The following is a 19,106-nucleotide window of genomic DNA, read 5'->3' as shown; positions in this document are numbered from 1 at the left end:
CACGCTCAATTAAAAGTAGTAAAAAGCTTGGTAACAAACTTGCTTTCTTCGTATAAAAGACGGTAGCGTGACCGAACCAGTCCTAATTAAACGTCCCAGGGTAATCCTTTACGTCTTTCAACGTCTTAAAAATTAATCTCCGTCCTATCTCTCCTCCTAATCCGTCAGATTAATACTTCATGTCGATGCAAGAGACTCCCGACAACTTGACCCTGCCATTCCATGGCTGAGGGGTAGCGAGAGGACGATTCTAGGGGTTTCGAGGGCGGAGCATCCCTTATCAGCACCGAACACTCGTGCTTCGCGCAGCCTCCGTGGCTTCAATGACTTTTTGAAGAGAATTCGCCCACCACACGTCGTTCTTGTATTGCGGACGTCCTTGCTCGATACTCATCTCGGAATATTACCAAAGGATATCTTATCTGTCTTTTCTTGTAACAACAGAGACTCGAGACTTCAACGAAAAAACAGGCTTTCGTATTTTTAGAAGATATAATTACAGAAAGTTTAAGCAAATTATGAAAAGCTATATAAGTAGTTTTTTGTTATATACCCATATGTTATAATGAAAAATCGACTGGACGATAGAATTATCTAAATCGCATTTGATGACACTTTGCTACTGTTTGTAGTATACTTCGATAAATTTACGTTGTTATTTAATGGATTAAAAGGAGTTACGGTATACGACATGTATTAATTATGATGTGTTAATTGTTATGTATACTACCAACTATAAGTAAATATTCGGACATTTCCTGATATCAAGTATAACTTGAACGCTTTCCATTGCTTTTATATTCTAATTATTTTATTATAAATCTGTTGATTCATTCGGATCATGCGTGTCTTATAAAGTGAAATGAAAGAGCTGCTTCAATAAGAATGCACTTCCAATAACTCGAACAAGTCAATAAAAACTACCTCAAAATTACAATCAAAAGCAAATCACTTTTTCAAAATGTAGTAATATCGCTATGCTATAAATTTCTATGCATAGAAGGCGCTATATATAAATGTGCAGTTAATCAAATTGAAAATTTATTTACTCCGTATCCCTGTTTTAGTAGGAAAGTGCGATGAATGACTAATTTTTCGCGTTCTTGTATCGTACAAGAATTTGGATAATTTCAGAACGAATCTACAATTATCGTCTGGTAGAATACACACGTGGAAAACAAACACTAATAATGGAATTAATATGGGGCGACTGGTTGACGGCGATAACGAAAATTGATTTCATCCCCGTGCCCTTCGTGTCCTCTTTCCACCCCTGACGTTGTGCTCCTGCGGCTCAGTTTGGTATGGGTATCCTATTTGAACGCGTTGACGTTTCATGGGACACTGCGCAAACCCGGCGACACGCCTCTTTTCTATTGGCACAGCCTGCCAACGATAATTCTTCTACGTACTCGACCATATACCATTCCTGGGTAGCTTTTCCATGCTAGTTCACCGATTTCAGATATCGGTCTCTGTTAATAATTCGTATCTAATTCGGAACATGATCGTCAATAGCATTTTCATATTTATAAATCTGTGTATTCTTACATTTTGCATCCTTCTATAATGGAAGGAAAGACAGTCGCACGGTGATATTAATTTGTTAACCATTGTTAAAGGATTAATAATCTTTACGAAACTAATAAGTTGCATAGTAATTTTTAAGAACACATTTCGTAACATCGAAAAGGTTCATAGGTCCAACTGGAAAATATTAGTTTATGATTTTCTTTCAGAAAATTTTTGATGCATGTATACGTGGTTGCGATTTTATCGATGTTCCATGGCCACAGAGAGTATATTTCACGGGAAATAATTCTAATACCTAATTCGTATTCGTTGGCACGCACAAATTGAGCTGTATTGTCGCTAAACCTGTGGGAAACCGCTACAAAACTCACCCCATACGACATTTTCTAACTGTACCATAGTTGCTGCTTTTTTTTAGGGTGCTTTTATAAGTTTGATGGGAATTTATCGATAGACGTATGAGCTTTATATAGCCATAAATTACGCGAAACTCGAATATAATTTATATTTTCTCATTTTTCATCTTCGTTGTATACGGGTTCCTATACAAAATGTTACGCGCAACAAACTTTCCTAGAAACGAATTCATCGTGTATAAAGATACGTATCGACGTTATTTATTCATATTTCTCCACACTTCTCTGTTGGACCAGTATCACAGACCATACGCGGCCGCAATAATGGATTAACGAAGAATGAAAAAAAAAAATTACCCCTCGAACTTTACGAATAAGGCACGCGACTGCATTCAAGGGTGACGCACGTGTCGCTTATACGCCTTTTATTTTCAGATTAAGGTGTCGATACAGTTAAAAAGCGGGATTCTAATAGTGGCGTTAAAAGATATACGCTTTTAAATCACTCTCATAACATTGTTTTCGTATTTAGCAAAGTTCAGATATGTTTAAATCATGACTAACATTTCATTTCCTCTCCTTTTTACATTTCGCGTATATGAAAATTCAGAAATTGCAGAAGCAAGCTGCAATGAGTTCTTTGTTCTGTCGTCTAATTCAACAACAATGAAGAAAGAAGAGTTTTGTATGAAATCGTTCTTTCGTTATCGGTGCGTCATGTGTATAGAGACTTGTGACTAAATCTCTCTCCACCTTCTTCCTGTTTCATCCCATTAACATCTGTTTCGAAGATGTCTCATGCTTCTCATACAATTAAACGATAAATAACATCGACTCGTGCCTTATCTAATCGCCAACGTTATCAAACGCATACTGAACTTCATTTTCTCCTCGAATCACTCAAACACGCTGTAAAGCTTAAAAATACTATCGTTCTTTTTCAATAGCATTAGGATACGTAAAATAATGATATATTATTCTTTCGTCACTTCGTGCTTCAGTTCATTTAATAAACATTCGTCTAATGAATCAATTCTATCAAATTATACAATTATCTGACATTCTTGACACAATAACGTAATGGCTGTACTGCGGATATTCATGCACTTCGTATATTTACTTTATTATAACGAATATTGTACTTTTTATATGCGTACTACGCATTTTTGCATCTTTAAATTTCCTTTAAATGCATCAGAATTCGCATGTTCATCCACCATTTAACAATGACTATCTCTATTCAATAATTTATTATATAGCTGTTTCGTTGCAAACAACTGTTTTCTATGATCATATTGACAGTGAGTCTAAGCGAAATTATAGTTAGCTCCCACGCAGATAGGACGGTAATAGCGCTCGAATGATCACGATTGCAGATTTAATCATTTAATCGGGATCGCACGATGACACCCTCCGGATTCGTCCCGCTGGAAAATCTGTAGCACCCTCCGGAGGTGTCACAATAAAACAGTTCGTGACTGGTGGCCACTTGACAACTGCTAGGGCTTCTCAACCCCTAATGTGTATTAAACAACGCTCCCTTTTTTTTTTTACACCTCCCTGTCCCCCGTTGACTTTGCGGGGCTCGGCTAATAAGAATCTAATTGTTTGGGAACTTGGGAGGTAGAAACTTTGCAAAGTAAAGATATTGTTAGGAAGGAAGGTATAAGTGTCCGAAAAATGAAATTTTCCGATAGTAAACTTCATTTATTCAAGTAGAGGTAAAAACAAATTTTTTTTAGAATATTTAAGGATCTTATACTTTTGGCTATTAAATTATACAGAATTTTCAATGTAAGTAAGTTAAAAATTGTAACTAACTCATATGCGTTTCAACTAATTTTGCTATGTTTTCCAGCTTTTAATTGTTTCATATAATATTTGGTTTTGATATCAAGAATTAGATATCAATATCTTTTTTACTCACTCACTATTGTTTAACTGTGTGCTATTAGTTTCATACCAAATTGTTATTATCAGGATTCATCTGCTCGTACAGAGGAAAAAATACACACTTCGTACGAAAACATTACATATCTACAATAAAAGAGAGTTGCCAGTAACGGTTCGGGTAGCGGACTATTTGGATATCAAAATAATTGGATAATATGTACGAGAATACAGAAGGCTCTTAAATATTACGCGTAAAATATTTAAATATTCGTAACCCATAATTTATATAATTTCAAAAATTGTATACAACTACACAATTTTACGTAAGTAAAATAAAAGATATAATAAGTAATACTTATAATAATACATAAACAAAGAAATGATTATATCTTGCGCTATTTAAAATTAAGTTATAAATCCTTTATCGCATTGAATCGTATTTATATTATGACTGTATTTAGAGAAATATTTAGAGAAATATTGAGAATACTTGTTACTGTAATATTTTTCATACTGGACCAGGAGTAATCGATATTTTTTATTTTCATCGTATTCGTCTGATACCTAGGGATCTAACAACGACCTAAGGGTGTTTGGAGGGATACTGGATACGCATGGAACAGTATGGGACGGTCCAGAGAGGAGCTCCACCCATGAGGCCTGCGCTCCGCCTTCCTAAAATTCATTTTCTCGGGGGTTGTACTGCACTTTCTATTAGTTAATTCTGCCCGTCTGGACTCGTCAGTCGGTTTAACATCAGCTACGACAGTAACCTTGGAAAATTTGCCGACAAAGTGTCCACGACTCGTCGTAATCCGTTTTATAAAGAGAAAGTTCTATCAACGTTTTACAAAACTAGCCGTGTCTACATGAAAGTAAATGAAGTTAGATTTTAAACTTTAGACATGGTAAGGTCTACTGTGGTGTAAAAATTATTAATATCTCGTGTTAATAATTTTCAACTTTTATCAAGACAGTGTAGTGTTATCGAGTTAAAAAGTTTACGTGTAAGTGTTACAATCACGCAAGACATCGTACAAACTACTCAATAGTCAACATATATGTATTCTTTTTTGATTGAACATCAATCTAGTAGATCTTTGCTTACACGAGCTCCATTTATTGCAAGAAAATTTTAGTTAGTGTCTGATCAAACGAACACACGTCGGTTGAACGTGAACTTCTATTTATTGGGCTCCTATCGGTTATACAAACTATCTGTCCTCGACGAGTTAACATAAACGAAGTTCTGTGTACTCGACAGTTCCTAAATTCTATGGATATTTTCCGATACTTTTGCACATAAGTGTATCTTCGTGTTCGAAAACCTATGGAAGCTGCCCATAAAAAATGACTAAACAATTATTTCTTCCTCACGGAATAAATAAACTCTTTGATTCGTGCAACAGAATAACTCATCCATGCACGGACGTAGATCTATTGAATGTCAGGGACGAAAGCGCGGAGGGAGATCGCGATAGGAGTATCCTGTTGGCGCCTATGTAGTCTAATTTCGTGCGCGATAATTTATCCAGATTTCCCGCGACTTTTGTCATCTATCGTTTGTTCTAGTCAGGCGTGTAGAAAAGTCTCGAAAAAACATTAAGAGGTCAAAGCAATCCACCTGAACGTTTAATAGAAGCCACCGTATGATCGTTGGAAGGTGTAGCGTTAAAACTTGCAACGAATGATTCGAGTGAAGTCGAGACGTCTAATTAATAAATTGCAGTCGATGCTGACGTACAATGGCTGCGCTGGAGGAACGGTGGACACGGAGAACGGTTCTCCAGCGGAGTCAATATTGTCCGGCGAAGGAGAACTCGCGGAGGAAGTCGTCGATTCTTCTGGCACGTCGAGAGACACGGAGGAGGAAGCGACGCTCTCGGATGAATTTTATTCCCATGACACCGATGAGGAAGAGGACCAAGGCAAGAAAAGGCGAGATCGCAACAATTCCGTGAGCAGAAATTCTAATTGATCTTAATTGCGAATTACGCTGACAAATCGCTCGATAGTTTAACTCATTAAACTATGGGCCAACGTTGTGATAACGTAGTTTCTCTTTCAATCAGTTTACTGTATCAAAGACTGCTTTTCAACGTTGTGGCGTTCCGAGAATTTATTTAATATTTTTTTCCTCGCTATCTTCTCTACCCAGATATTCTACGTAACTTTATGAAATTTAAAGAAATTGGAGCGTTTATAAAATTATGGTAATTTATATACTGTTTGGTCTTTAATAGGTTAATCGCCGATATAAACGCGTGACAGTAGAATTATTATAAATAGACTGCGGATTGTTTATGCATTTATGGGAAATTTGTAGACGCAAAAATTAACAGAATGCATGTAATATGCAAAAACATATAAAATATTCAAAGTATAATACTTGCTATTATATTTAACGAGTGACAGAAATCTCTGTGTAGATTCCATTTATTTATTGAAATTCTAATAAGAATATGAATTTATATAAATACTCATAATCTATTTATAAATGTATACGATTGAAAAATTGTATTCCGATGATCCTTAAAATTCCTAATAATTTCATAGCTAGACGGCATTTCGTCTTCCGGCAGTGGTCACCTCGGTTCACCAACTTCGCGTGTAGGGACTTTGGGAGTTCGAAAGTTATTCACGAACAGCCGTGAACGTTGGAGACAACAGAATGTTAGTGGAGCCTTTGCCGAGCTTCGAAAATTGGTGCCTACTCATCCACCGGATAAGAAACTATCCAAAAATGAGATCTTGCGAATGGCGATTCGGTAAATTTTAACAATAAATAATTTATATCGCTGATTGTTGCACTATGAATGCACAATGATATATGTACATATCCTTTTATACTATGTTACAATGTCACATATGAACAATGAAACTTATTTTTTATTTATAGCGACTTAACAGCCTAACAAATTAATTGTTAAAGATAGTGCAAGCACAAGCATAAATTGTGTTATTTTTCGTGTTCGAAGTGAGAGATCTCGAAAATTGCTCGCTATTATAGACCTATGTGCTTCAATCTGAGATTTTACGTTCTATGTGCTACATAAATAGTAACATACATTTTCCATAAATAGTAACAATATTTACTATTATAGTAATAACAATAATATTTACTCCATGATCTAAAACTCCATATTTTCTAGGTACATACGACTGCTAAGCAACGTTCTAGAATGGCAAAAGGCGCAAGAACGAAACGAAGTGACGCAACACGAGGTTCGGATTAAATGCGAGCCCAATCTTGCCACTCACAATTCAACGGGCTATCTCGTAAAATCCTCGACATCATACTTGAAGCAGGAGAAGCATACAAGCGAGAACCACGCGTATAGAACGAGCTTCAGTAGCCAAAAACAACTACAGCATCCGATATCTCACGTAGTGTGTGATAAGAACGGAAACAATTTGTTAATGATCGCGCCTTCTGGTCACAGTATAACAAATGCTGCGTGCAAAAGAAGCATGACACCGTCAACGGTCGTTGCACAAAATCCTCTTCCGCCAACCGCGTTGACCAATGGAAGTTTGACGCGATCTTTGTCTGGTTCGCGATCTTCCACCTTTCCAAAGTCGCCTCAAATAAACGCTCAGGTCGTAACTAGCTCGAGTATTCTAACAAATTGTTCGCCGAGTGTTTCTGTAACGAGTAGCGCGTCCACTATTAGCGGAAGTGCGGTAAATTCCGGCCAGAAGAGGCCAAAAATCGAGAAAGAGGAAGAGGAACAGTTATCCGGACAAAGCAGAGATTGTAAATCTTTGACGTCCTCGGTGCACGGGATACCCACAAGGAAGAGGGTAAAGATGTTCGTTAAAGACTCCAGTGCAGGATTTCGTAGCGATTTTCGAAATATCGAGCGAAAATAAGATGGACGATCGTATGAACTTTTGAAAATAGCTTTCTTTCATCAATTGAAACTGTTCTTGCAGGAGTAATCGATCGATATGTTTGAAAGCCCGTAATTTTAAGAGATAACTTCGATTTCGATAAATTAGACTTAATTTATTTGTTCGCTTATGGTTTGATTTACGGGTTTGTTATTCGGGATAGGATCATAAGTTACAAAATTGTAAGTATGTTTTTTAAGTGCAATCTAGTCTAGAATAAGTTGTTTTGATAGTACCGTGAGTTTAAGATACGAAGGATAGTGATGTTTCTTCGTGTAAAATCAAGATGATTGAGATGTCATCTTTTTTTTAAAGAATATTTTATTAGTTAAATCGTATTACATATTACTTGTACGGCATTAGGTACACTTTTCTTTTACGTTTTACATTCTGTCGCGATCATACATGAAGTAATGCAATGTTTTTCAACGTCGTACAATAATTATTGGAAATCAATTTCATTTGAAACTTCATAAAGGATATCGATTCCTTTCAAAATCATGATTGAATGGTTGCATACCGTTCGACGATATCGTCATAAATTATACTCTTACAAGAATCTTCCATATATAAAACACCATTTCCGGCATACGGCACACATATTCAAAAATTTGACACCGAATTGTGGCAAAAGGGAGAATTTCAGGTGCTGGTGAACTTTCAACGAGTACGTGTGTAACATTTGATTAGAACAACTGTCTTACTAACGACCACGGGCTGACGAAATAAATTATTGAACGTAAATTTATCAAACTCACGTATCTTTTTTGTATCTCGTCTACCTTCGATTAACTCTTTCACAACATTTTTTATATCTATAACTTCCCACAAATAATCAGTTCTGTCGAAGAGAATTCACTGAGGAATCGAATTTTTCAAAAACGTCCTCGATACATCGACGAAGATTCTACTTATTCATCGTGTTAGTCAAAAATAACCATTTCTCCACCCATCTTACGTCAGGTACACTTTATATCTCGTACTGTCCCTGTTCTGGCGTTCGGAGGTCTGTTTGAGACGAGCAGCCGCGTAACGATCGTCGTTCCATTCTATCGGCGGAACAGGCGTCGCTGGTCTCTCTTCCGTTTGACTGAAAGCTCTTCGTGGCGGAAGTTCCACCATTTGTCTGCTGCTCTTGCAGTCCACGCTTGCTCTTTTAGCCGAATAGTTGGCCACGCTAACGTAACTCGCGTCGCTCGGGCGAGACTCTTTTCTCGTAGGAGTTACAGGAGCTACTTCAGCGTAACTTCCCCTGGATTTGGTACTAGCGTCCGAAGGCCTCTTCTTCTCGGCTTGAAATCGACTTCTTGGTGAATCTTCCGAGCGTGTCGATCTCACCGATCGAATCGAACCTTCAGCACGCGTCAGTCGAATCGAATCTGTCCGCGTCGAGCGCACCGAGCTTCCTGTATTTGATCGGGTGGATGCACGACGAGCTTTTTCGTCGTAGTCATCGGAGTAGGTTCGTCTTTCCTTGATCTTTGGCTTCGCCAAACCTAGATCTTCGCTGTATCGGAGTCTCTCGTTGAACTTTCTTAAACGTTCCTCGTACTCGCTGTTGTAAATATCGGAGGAAGTACTTGGATGTGGTCCATCTTTCTTTGGAGTCCTTGGTCGTTTGGGTTCTTGGTGGTCAGACTGTACCTTCGTATCCTTCAGCTGTGACATTTTCAATAAGAATGCAATAAGAATGTATAGAACTGGAATGTGTTCTATAGTTTATGCTTACCTTGATCATGTTCATTCTGTCATTGAACTCCAAATCTTGGCTATTTCTACGAGCCGATAGATTAGTCCTTTCCTCTTCGCTACTGCTTTTACTTATCCACGTGTTCCCACGTCGAGCATTTATCGCCCTTTTCGGCCACTCGTTTTCTGTTTTGAAGTCGTACAGATCTCGCATGCGTTGGGTAAGCCTTTTCGATTGTTCATTGGCGTCAGGGGAACGCTTGGTCGTTGGCGAATCTCGACTCGAGTCCGATTTATCTGCAATTAATTATGTTAATTTTCCACATTTGGAACAATGTAAATTTTTCCGTATCTTTTCTAACAAGAAGAGCTTCAGACTTGTCTCCCCGCCCCCCGCCCCATTTCAATAAAATTTAGTGCGATGGTGGGTCTATACGTAAAATAAACATAACTGTAATTTCAGCCGCAGAGGGCTAATCGATTATGAATAAAATACGTTTAAAGTTTACAAAAATCACACATTGCCAGATGTTTAAGTATTGGAGCGAATCATTCAATGATGACTAAAGTTTGACGACGCTTACATATAAGATACATAAGAGAGAACATTTGTTCCAGAACAAATTTGAGTCTGAAGTTCCTCTTGTAAGAATCGTACTTATATTGATTACCTTGTCTTGGACTAGACTCGGCACTGGTCTTCGACGCCATTGGCGCGAATTTTCGCAGCGGCTCCCACTTGGGCGATTCGCTTTTAACGCTTTTAAGCTGTGATCCATCAGTCGCGTGACACGCTTCCGTCGCGGAAGGCTTTCTTTCCGTGTTCATTCGCGGTATTGGACAAGGGGATGGATTCTTGACGAACGTCATCCATCTGGTCGCGGCGTTTTTCGTGATTTCGCAGCTGTTGCTGATCCTTGCGAACGGGGATGCATCGTAGCGGAACCTTGAGGTGTTAATTTGCGGTAGCCACCTAAAGGTATTTGGTATCAGAAATCCAGTGTGTCGAGACTCGATACATTTTGTTTAAGCGCCAGAAATGGTCAGTTAATCAAACGTTTTGTTTTTTTATCTTATTCCTCTTACATATTATACGTATGCATTATATTTACCGAATAAACGAGAGCTGCATTATCATTATTATTTTTTGTTCTTTTTGGTGTTGTGCCATATACATTTCTATCCACACAACGACCGACATTAAATTATTACTATTCTATGTACATATAATTTTCATGACAATATAGTTAACCTCTAGTGATTAATACAATTAGTGCAACACCTCGGTATTTATCACGAGTGTACGCGGCTTTAATCGATTCGTTCACGGCATTGGTTTCTTTTTGACTAGGAAAATGTGCTCTGTCAACCTCGTGGCGATCGTTCTGGGGTCGCTGCATTCCGTATGCCTTCGTTCTTCGACTAGTTTCTCTTTCTTTAAGTGGCTGACGTCCGCGCTATGACTTCTGCCGGCCGTCTGTCTGTACGAGGCTGGCGAGGACGTATCGTTTTTCTTTTCTTCGGCTCCCTTCGTCGTTTCTTCTTCTTTCGTAGGAGACAATTTCTTTGGTGTACCCATGTCCGTTGTGCTATCCGCTATGGATTCCTCGGTTTCGCTCGACACCGAACGTCGTTTCTCTTCGTCTCTCGACGACTGTTGCGCTTTTTTCAACGCTGGTTGGATTCGCGTGATATTTTTCGGTAGTGGGACCCATTTGGAGGGATCGAGCTTGCTCGCGTCTGGTATCTCTGTGTGTCTTCTCTCCTCGACTCGTCTTTCTGTGTATTTCTTCAAGCAATCGACATCTGCGCTACGACTTCTTTGACTACGTGGAGATCGTGATGGTCTTCGCTGACCGGTGCCCAATGGGCCAGCCCTTTCCTGGATTTAGAAGTTGTAAATCCTCGTTATTGTTATACTCCTTTACCGATCATCGATGATTATCGACCAATTACGAGTTAACATGAAAGATAATTCACCTAAGCAAGGTGTAGCTTCGCGTAATCCGATATGTGCAAAATACCATGCTGCGCAGATGCAATGTGCAAGCTGGCTCCACATGCTCGAGGATTTATTCTGAAAGTATGTAATTCTGCGATCTGAGTACTACACGCTGCCGCTGAATCTCCACTCGATGTCAAGTGCCCACTCCAGAATTCGTTTCCTACGAGTTAAGCGATTGATTTTAGCAACCACTCTGCGTAATTAGATTTAACGATAATTTTAATGGAAAACACGCTTAAAATTACGAAGTTGTTATTATTATTATTATTATTATTATTATTATTAATGACAAACATGATTTTAATTAATGGAAATTTTTCGACAACCTGGCAATGCGTTTCCATCCCACGCGTACGTCACTACGAGAAGTTTATTCGCATCCGAGGCTCTGAACAGTTTGCTATGAGGTTCCCTGAGAGCGAAGTGAATTCTTATATCTGGAAAATGATATGCTCTTTGTACTAATTGTCCCTGCTAAATAGCCGAGAATTGAGATTGGTAGCAAACCTCCGAGATAATCGCCATTTCCAGCGTCGCCGCACTTCCGCTGTTGGAAATACGCGAACATTATATCGGATACGTATCTCAGTTTCTTGTTCATTTTCCTAAGGGCGATCTCGAACGTCTTTAAAAAATATACTTCTTGCTCTTGAGTAAGTCTCCATACCCCTGAAAATATTTTTCCTTATTACGGAAATTTATAACGCTTATGACGTTGAATTACAAATATTTCACGAGGTTGAATAACTTTGAATTTGAATTTTGAAGTTTTTCTTACTAACCGAGGCCAAAGCCGACAACGTGTAAGAAAGCAGTCGTGTTTTGCTTCTCTGCTCGTGTATTTGCTTCGAGAAGTATGATTTCTACAGTGAGCAGTGTCCTTTTCATGTAATTCTCGATGTCGAAGACTGTTTGACTTATCAACGAGAGATATCTTCTGTTTTCTTTTGATTTAATTCGTTTCAGCGTCTCCTCGTACAACGGATGATATTCCTCGCCATAAAATTTGGCCCACAAAACTCGCAGCCCACGTATCTCTTCCGAGCTTCCAGCTGTTTGCGGCCCATATCTGTTATACGGATATCATCAAGTATTCACAATTCTTTATTAAATGCTATGCAAACATTTTTCATTTTAAATATGGAATAAGCATTTGCCATAACGTAATGGAACAGCGTTTTTTAAACTGCAGTTTTGTTCGTTATTTTTGCAGAATTATGTTGCCGCGCGCAAGATGTTTTTTTACAATCTTTTGGAAAAACTTTTTCGCACAACAAAAAGCAAATAATTATTAGTACCTGATCAATTTAAAGATATGCTATAACTTTTATCAAATGTCTATAACACTCAAATAGACAAGACTTGTTAAACATCAACGTGAGAAAGAAATTATTTACAAAAAAGAACGTTAAAAAACGAACACATTAAAATCAAGATGAACGACAGATTAGTTATTTGTGCATTCTGTATGATAAAGTTTACAACTCACCCATTCTCGGCAGTGTTTTGCAGAGGAGTAATAAGGATGTCCTGGTATTCCATAAAGCGTGGGCGTTCAAATCTGCAAACAATCAGCAGAAAGCGTAAATAATACGAGCTTCTACAAATATGTAAGTATATTTTTGCGTATTTAGCTTTATTAACGATGAGCGTTAAATAAACATAGAAAACCTTGTTCCCACGACACCTATAATGACTCCTCTCGGCTGTACAGAGTCTGGATCAGTACTCACGACGCCTCTGTTCTCGCGCGAGCCGTCGTTTATGAATTCTGTGTGGGAAGACATCGCCATCATCGCGGACAATTTGATCTCATCGTATGACAAACATTTCGTTAACACCTATTAGTAACAAAATTCCAATGGGTACGATTATTTCCAAAGTAATAATTATTTTTAATGAAATTTTTGTATTCAATGAAACTAAAAGATGTTTAGGTAATCTTCTAAAAAATTACCACGTTCAAACAAGACAGATAACTAACCAGTGGTTCTTTCTCGTGATCTGTGCCAACATTTTCCCATCCGTCCACGCCTGTCTTACCGTCGATTAATTTCCATCGATCATCAGATCCATAGAAGTGCACGGCTCGCTTTTCTAGCAAACGGTGAATGAATTGTACCAAGCCCATATCTTTATACATGGCTCTCTCGATTGCACTACCATACAGCCGTTTATGCTTCAACCATCGAGCTAACAATGGTAACATTGCCTCGTGTATCACAGGATAAACCGAATTCGCGTTCATCTGCAATTGAATCTGCTTCGTAAAATCTTACATATAATGGAAGTAATAATTTAGACCGCGGATGTTTATGCAGATTCAAATTTTTATGAACGCAAGCATAAGCAGAGATTTGTTTCGTCCACTAAATACTATAACGTTATTAAAATTACTATAATTCGGATACTTTATATATTTTTGCATTCTTTGCATTTTCCATAAATCTTTAATCTTCCATGAATGCATAAACATCCGTAATTTAATAATAAGAATTGAAAAGGAACAAATATAATATTACGACAGTGTTATAAAATAAATGATAGTTTGTAAGAAAAATTTAATAATCCGAACCTCAAGGGTGTTTGTGCTAATTCCCCTATCTCTCAGCGTGGAACATCTTACGGTGTTAATAGGAAAGTTTATAGGAAACGCCTCGCTTCGCTCGATGATTTGCGGCAGAGTGGTGGGTGTGGATGTCGATACATCGATGCATCTTCTGAGTAATTCCTTGGTGTCATCGTCAAATGGAACGCCATCCGGAGCGCCAAGCGTGTTCTCCCACGATATTTCCGGTGGTTCCTTCAACAACACCTGTTGACGAGTATCTTCCATCTGTCGTTGATTCTGTAAAATTACGTAAAATCAAAAAATCAAACGGCTTCGAAAATATTTACGCGATAATGATTTATGCCGAGTGAAATTCTCGTTCGGGTCGATAAATCACGGCTCTGAAACCTGACGAGCGTGGTCGACTTAAAAAAAGAACGGCTCGAGTATAATTAAACCTTTGTACGTTGATCGACCGAATCCCTTGACCAGAAGCGTGTCGTCCTTAACTTTTCCCTTACAATCGGGAAGACACAACATTTTTGTAAATTTTTGTCTTTTTTCTTTCTTTAACTATATTTCAAATAACTTTCTTCTGGAGCGTTATATGTTACGCGGAATAATAGAGACACGCAAGGTTCCTAAGAAAATTTGCAAAACCAAAGTCGCGTTCTATTAATATGCGCGCTGATTAGAGCAAGGACGCGATCTCTTTGATACTTGAGCATGAAATCCGTTAAGTAGCGGAAAATGTAACCGTTCACTCTAGCGAGTTACGCTGAACGAGCTCCGAGCCCCCGACAGCTCCGCAACGCGAAGTAAACTTCATTTTTCTGTTTACCGATTCTGCCACCTGAGCGACAGGGGTGAGCAAGAATTAAGGCTAGCCCGCGGCCATGGAAAAATCGACACAGCACCGATTTTTTTTTATTTTCTGGTAAACAAGCGATTTCTTCTTGTTCTGTTACTCGTTCGAACTTCTGTCAGTGCGGCCTGTCTTTGATGAATTCCAATGAAACGCTGTTGTTCTCATTGTTCTTTTTATCTCTGAATTCAATCAATTTCCAATATACATCGTTTCCCCTTGTATTTATTATCTAGAGAGAATAAGAAAGGTATTTCCGTCAATGGAAAGATATTTTTAACATTTTTAACAGGAGAATTTCAAGAATCGAGAAAATAGTTTGTTTAAAAATAGGAACGAGCGATTTATTAAGATTTTTGCGAAGTTAATTGCAAATGAAACGAACTTTGCAAATACAATAGCACACGCTCGCGTCACTATGTAAATAAAGCCACAAGATTGGATTCAAACAAGCAAATCGCACGTACGTGATGAATGCTGGAATCAGCGAGACGTAATATTGGTAGATTCGCTATAATTGCACACTTGCCGCTGTTATACACTCTTCTAACGATTCGATTACAATGATTGTTTATTTTAATTTTGCTATCCTATTGATTCTTAAACACAATAGCTTAAAAAATATTATTTTTGAAAATAGAATATATTACAAAAGATGATAAGATAAGATACGATAACATAAGACGTAATGTTTCTTTGATACCATATTTCACTAATTCCTTCTAAAACAAAAGAAAAAATCTATTATTAACAATAATTCATCATCTCCAGAAGAAAAATATTCCCTTCCAATAATAACTTCTTCAAACGAATAAAGCGCGCACAATGAAGCGCGTGTAAACGAAATAGAGCACACGATTCAATATGTATAACAATACACCATGTTTCTCTTCTATATGTTTATTCGATGCCATTTGAATTTCCTGATAAGCATACAGTATGTCACGGTCTAACTCGTGCACCCTTAGAAATATAAGAATAACGTTTTTAAAATCGAATCAGACGACTTGACCTTTTTGAGAAGTTAATAGAATTAGTTTACTAAGTGACGTGTCAGAAAAATGTTGAAAAATTTGCAATTGGTTAAAATCGCGAAGGAAATAGTAAAGGTCACCTTTCACAACTTTTCTATCGGGGCCTATAATGGAGATTTAAAGAACACGTTTATGTCAGTTATACATATCTACGCTAAAAATATCGAAATCGCTTGATGGGGAAACAGGCGTCGAAAGGTGTAAGCATATTTAAATTTATTACGGTTAGCTATAGGCGGGAAATCGTGAAAAATTGCGATTCTCATCATTTTTAATCGTTTGTAGCTCATGACGACGTTAACCGATTTTGATGAAATTTTCAAAGCTTTTCACACGTCACCTAGCAAACTGATCTTTCTAACTTTTCAAATAAAAAAAAAAAAAAAAAAAGAGGAAAGGATTTTGGCTGTGACTCACTGTATACGTATGTACTATCCTGTGTAGAATACTTACGTATACTCAATAGATCGCGTTAATTTACGGGCGGGAATAACAAAACTCACCTGACGTATGCAACAGGCGAACAGTGACATATCGCTTGCTTTAAAGCGTTTCTCAGACGATAAACGTGTACAGTGTTTACTAATAACAATGTGCTTAAAACGCAATACAGCTGTTTCATTCACGAAATTTCCCTCGAAATTCACGGAATGCCGCTGGCTGAGTTTCGCGATCAATCGAATGATGCGTCCGGACGAGACGAGACGCAAAACGAAACTTGTGCATGAGGTACAAAGTAACAAAGTACACATGCGTGTCTGATAGCTCGTACTTGCGCACATTTTCTCGTGCTAGACCTTATGTATGGTTACCGGGAAATTTAAGTAAATTGATTTATAGACTACATCTTTCATTGTTTGATTTATCACATTCGATAGTATAATGGATGGTTTTTAGATATTGCAATGGCAAAGTTGGTCTTCGAAATTGTTCGTCATGGGAACTGATATCGAAGAATGGATAAGTATGTTCTTATTGCCATGACATTTAAATAGTACGCATGGAATTTGAACGGTCGTTATGTTGGAAGATGTTAATGAAGGTACAATCAGTCGAGTATTCTGTGAGAAAAACCTGTACTTTAAGGAAGATGATTTCTAAACTTAAGTATTCCAGTAGCGGATTCAGAGGATGGTAGGGCAGCTATAGGGACAATCGCCTTATTTTAGAGATACTAGAATATAAATTATAAGCAAATTTTAAATTTGGTAAAAGAAGGTTCAATAATAATACTTATGTACTACTACGCATTTTGACCCCTTTCACCAGAAAAGGCTCCTGGTCCGCCACTGACGTGTTGCAGTATAAGTCGATACTGCTCAGTACATTGATAGGTTTAAATGTTTAGAATGAAAAGAATTATCTCATTCAAAATATTTTAATGTTAATATAACCATCTGTTAAAAATATTTGTTATGAAATTAATTTATATAGTAAAACAGAATATGAAATATGAAAAATTAAATGTAGTAATAATATTTTTATAAAATATTAATTATTAGGCAATACCTTATAAAAAAAAAAATATGCTGAAGTATAGCTTTATGATGGCTTTTTGTGTTACTAAGGATATTAAAAGAACACACAGTTATACTTCGGAGACTTATAACGTAACTCTTTTGCTCAAAAACGAACTTTTTTTTAAGCTAATAAATACTGGTAGTTCCATATATATTCTCATAGAATTAATACAATAAAGGAAAAATTAATAAATTGCATCAAAGTTAACAATATATAATTAAAAGCAAAACAGTAATATAAATAAAAGATAACAAATTTCTTCAAATATTAGGTATAAAATAAATAATAATAAATTAAATTATTAATTTAACTTTCAAAATGCATTTGTATATAATTAAAAAAATAACGAAAATGTATATTATCTTATTGGTTATATACAATACATCATACTATAAATACTTTATAACATAATATCTGTAAAAGATATGGCATAATAAAGAATTTAATCTTTATTTATTATAAACTGGCAATTTAAATTAAACATGTTTTGCGCGGTATACACGAGTTCCATCTAACGACTATCGTTGTAATTACAATGATACCGACAGTTCTTTCGGTATAATTTCTCACTAATTGTTACATAGTTTAAGAATCCTAACAAGTGTTTATGCAATGAAACTCATCACTGAATCTGGTCCACTATCGAAGACGTTAAACACTCCTTCTTTCCTTAAAATTTTCGGGACACGTTTGACTTTAAAACCGGTTTTACGGTTTACATTCGGGAATATCGGCGAAAGCAAAGTATGTTCTCTCATTGAGGATACGTTCATAGACAATTAGTCCCTTTGATGCCGTCATTTTCTTATCTTAAAAAATATCTTACATTAACTTGTTTTTACGTACTTCTGCAGGAGTATGCTTCTTCTGTATTATTGTATTAATATATATATATATTGTATAATACATATTGTATTAATATTACACAAACACTGGAGAGTGAGAAAAACGTAAAAACCGTTTTACTAATACGTAATTAAACGCAATATTAGCACGATTACTATAAGGCACCGACAGTGCTACAGGTTGCTACAGGCGTCGCGCAATCGGTACCGTTTACTGAGCGCTAACTTTAGACGGCGCTAGTATGTGCAGTTTATTACATGGATGCGGATTTATAGTAATCGTTAGGAATGAAAGAGTTAAAAAAATTTGTGAATCATAAATAAATCATAGATTTATGTATGCCACTATAACGTAATGAAAATTTGTTTGCAATCGATTTTTCAGGAATATTCCGAATCCTGTGCAGGAGGTCGGCTCCAATCAATTCGCATGGTATGGCAGAAATTCGATGTTGACACGGTTATCGAGTGAGGGATGGTAGGAAGGTATGCATGGACGTATAAGCGTAAGCGAGCGTCAAACATCATTGGAACGAGGAAAAGAGAGGGAACGAAAAAAACGAGGGGGAACGTCGATAAAACTGAGGTGAAGACCATACGGTGAATGTACGGTGCGCTGAACCCCCCATTTTGTTGGCAAGTAGTTAGTCCCTCTCTCTTTACAGCGGCTCAGGAACGGCTCGAGACCACTGTGTTTGAATGACTTTTTGAACAAGTACGCTGAGTGCCTACTAATTATTCACTGTCGGGCATAACGGGTCTTTAAACAAATTTATTTCCTGGACATATTCTCTTCGAGTATCGGTTATCTATACCGTTTCACTATCGACGGATATTATATTAAACATTTTCAATACTAGTTGATATTAAACTAAGCGATATCTTTGTAGTTAGTATTGTTTAGCTTTGTAAAACGATTA

General features: G+C 37.1%; 3 protein-coding genes across 6 annotated transcripts; 1 reads left to right on the top strand and 2 right to left on the bottom strand.

The window, feature by feature from the left end:
• Positions 1 to 47: 47 nt before the first annotated feature.
• On the top strand, positions 48 to 8,429 carry HLH3B (Helix loop helix protein 3B). 3 transcript variants are annotated; one of them, XM_076624385.1, is made up of 5 exons: positions 48 to 4,105; positions 4,351 to 4,690; positions 5,512 to 5,739; positions 6,339 to 6,550; positions 6,935 to 8,429. In XM_076624385.1, the coding sequence occupies exons 2-5, from the start codon at positions 4,688 to 4,690 to the stop codon at positions 7,653 to 7,655; spliced, it is 1,164 nt and encodes a 387-aa protein (XP_076480500.1). In that variant the 5' UTR covers positions 48 to 4,105; positions 4,351 to 4,687; the 3' UTR covers positions 7,656 to 8,429. The 3 variants fall into 3 exon arrangements, with proteins under 3 accessions (XP_076480500.1, XP_076480501.1, XP_076480499.1); XM_076624386.1 differs by having other exon boundaries at positions 4,351 to 4,789; XM_076624384.1 differs by having other exon boundaries at positions 4,351 to 5,739.
• A 115-nt stretch (positions 8,430 to 8,544) lies between these two features.
• On the bottom strand, positions 8,545 to 11,300 carry LOC117158173 (uncharacterized). The gene is made up of 5 exons (XM_033336816.2): positions 11,286 to 11,300; positions 10,736 to 11,247; positions 10,037 to 10,338; positions 9,406 to 9,662; positions 8,545 to 9,335 (listed from the first exon to the last, which is right to left on the bottom strand). Exons 1-5 carry the CDS (start codon positions 11,298 to 11,300, stop codon positions 8,631 to 8,633), a joined length of 1,791 nt encoding a protein of 596 aa, XP_033192707.1. The 3' UTR covers positions 8,545 to 8,630.
• On the bottom strand, positions 11,110 to 18,393 carry LOC117158205 (ADP-ribosylarginine hydrolase CG3568). 2 transcript variants are annotated; one of them, XM_033336862.2, is made up of 10 exons: positions 18,188 to 18,393; positions 13,946 to 14,218; positions 13,355 to 13,618; positions 13,042 to 13,211; positions 12,860 to 12,931; positions 12,153 to 12,439; positions 11,878 to 12,039; positions 11,697 to 11,807; positions 11,346 to 11,530; positions 11,110 to 11,247 (listed from the first exon to the last, which is right to left on the bottom strand). In XM_033336862.2, exons 1-9 carry the CDS (start codon positions 18,248 to 18,250, stop codon positions 11,346 to 11,348), a joined length of 1,587 nt encoding a protein of 528 aa, XP_033192753.1. In that variant the 5' UTR covers positions 18,251 to 18,393; the 3' UTR covers positions 11,110 to 11,247. The 2 variants fall into 2 exon arrangements, with proteins under 2 accessions (XP_033192753.1, XP_033192752.2); XM_033336861.2 differs by lacking the exon at positions 18,188 to 18,393 and adding an exon at positions 16,324 to 16,540.
• Between the last annotated feature and the right edge of the window lie 713 nt (positions 18,394 to 19,106).

The sequence above is a fragment of the Bombus vancouverensis genome, chromosome 14 (assembly GCF_051014615.1).
Source record: "Bombus vancouverensis nearcticus chromosome 14, iyBomVanc1_principal, whole genome shotgun sequence".
Lineage (NCBI taxonomy): Eukaryota > Metazoa > Arthropoda > Insecta > Hymenoptera > Apidae > Bombus > Bombus vancouverensis.
This window is presented reverse-complemented; position numbering and strand designations above follow the sequence as displayed.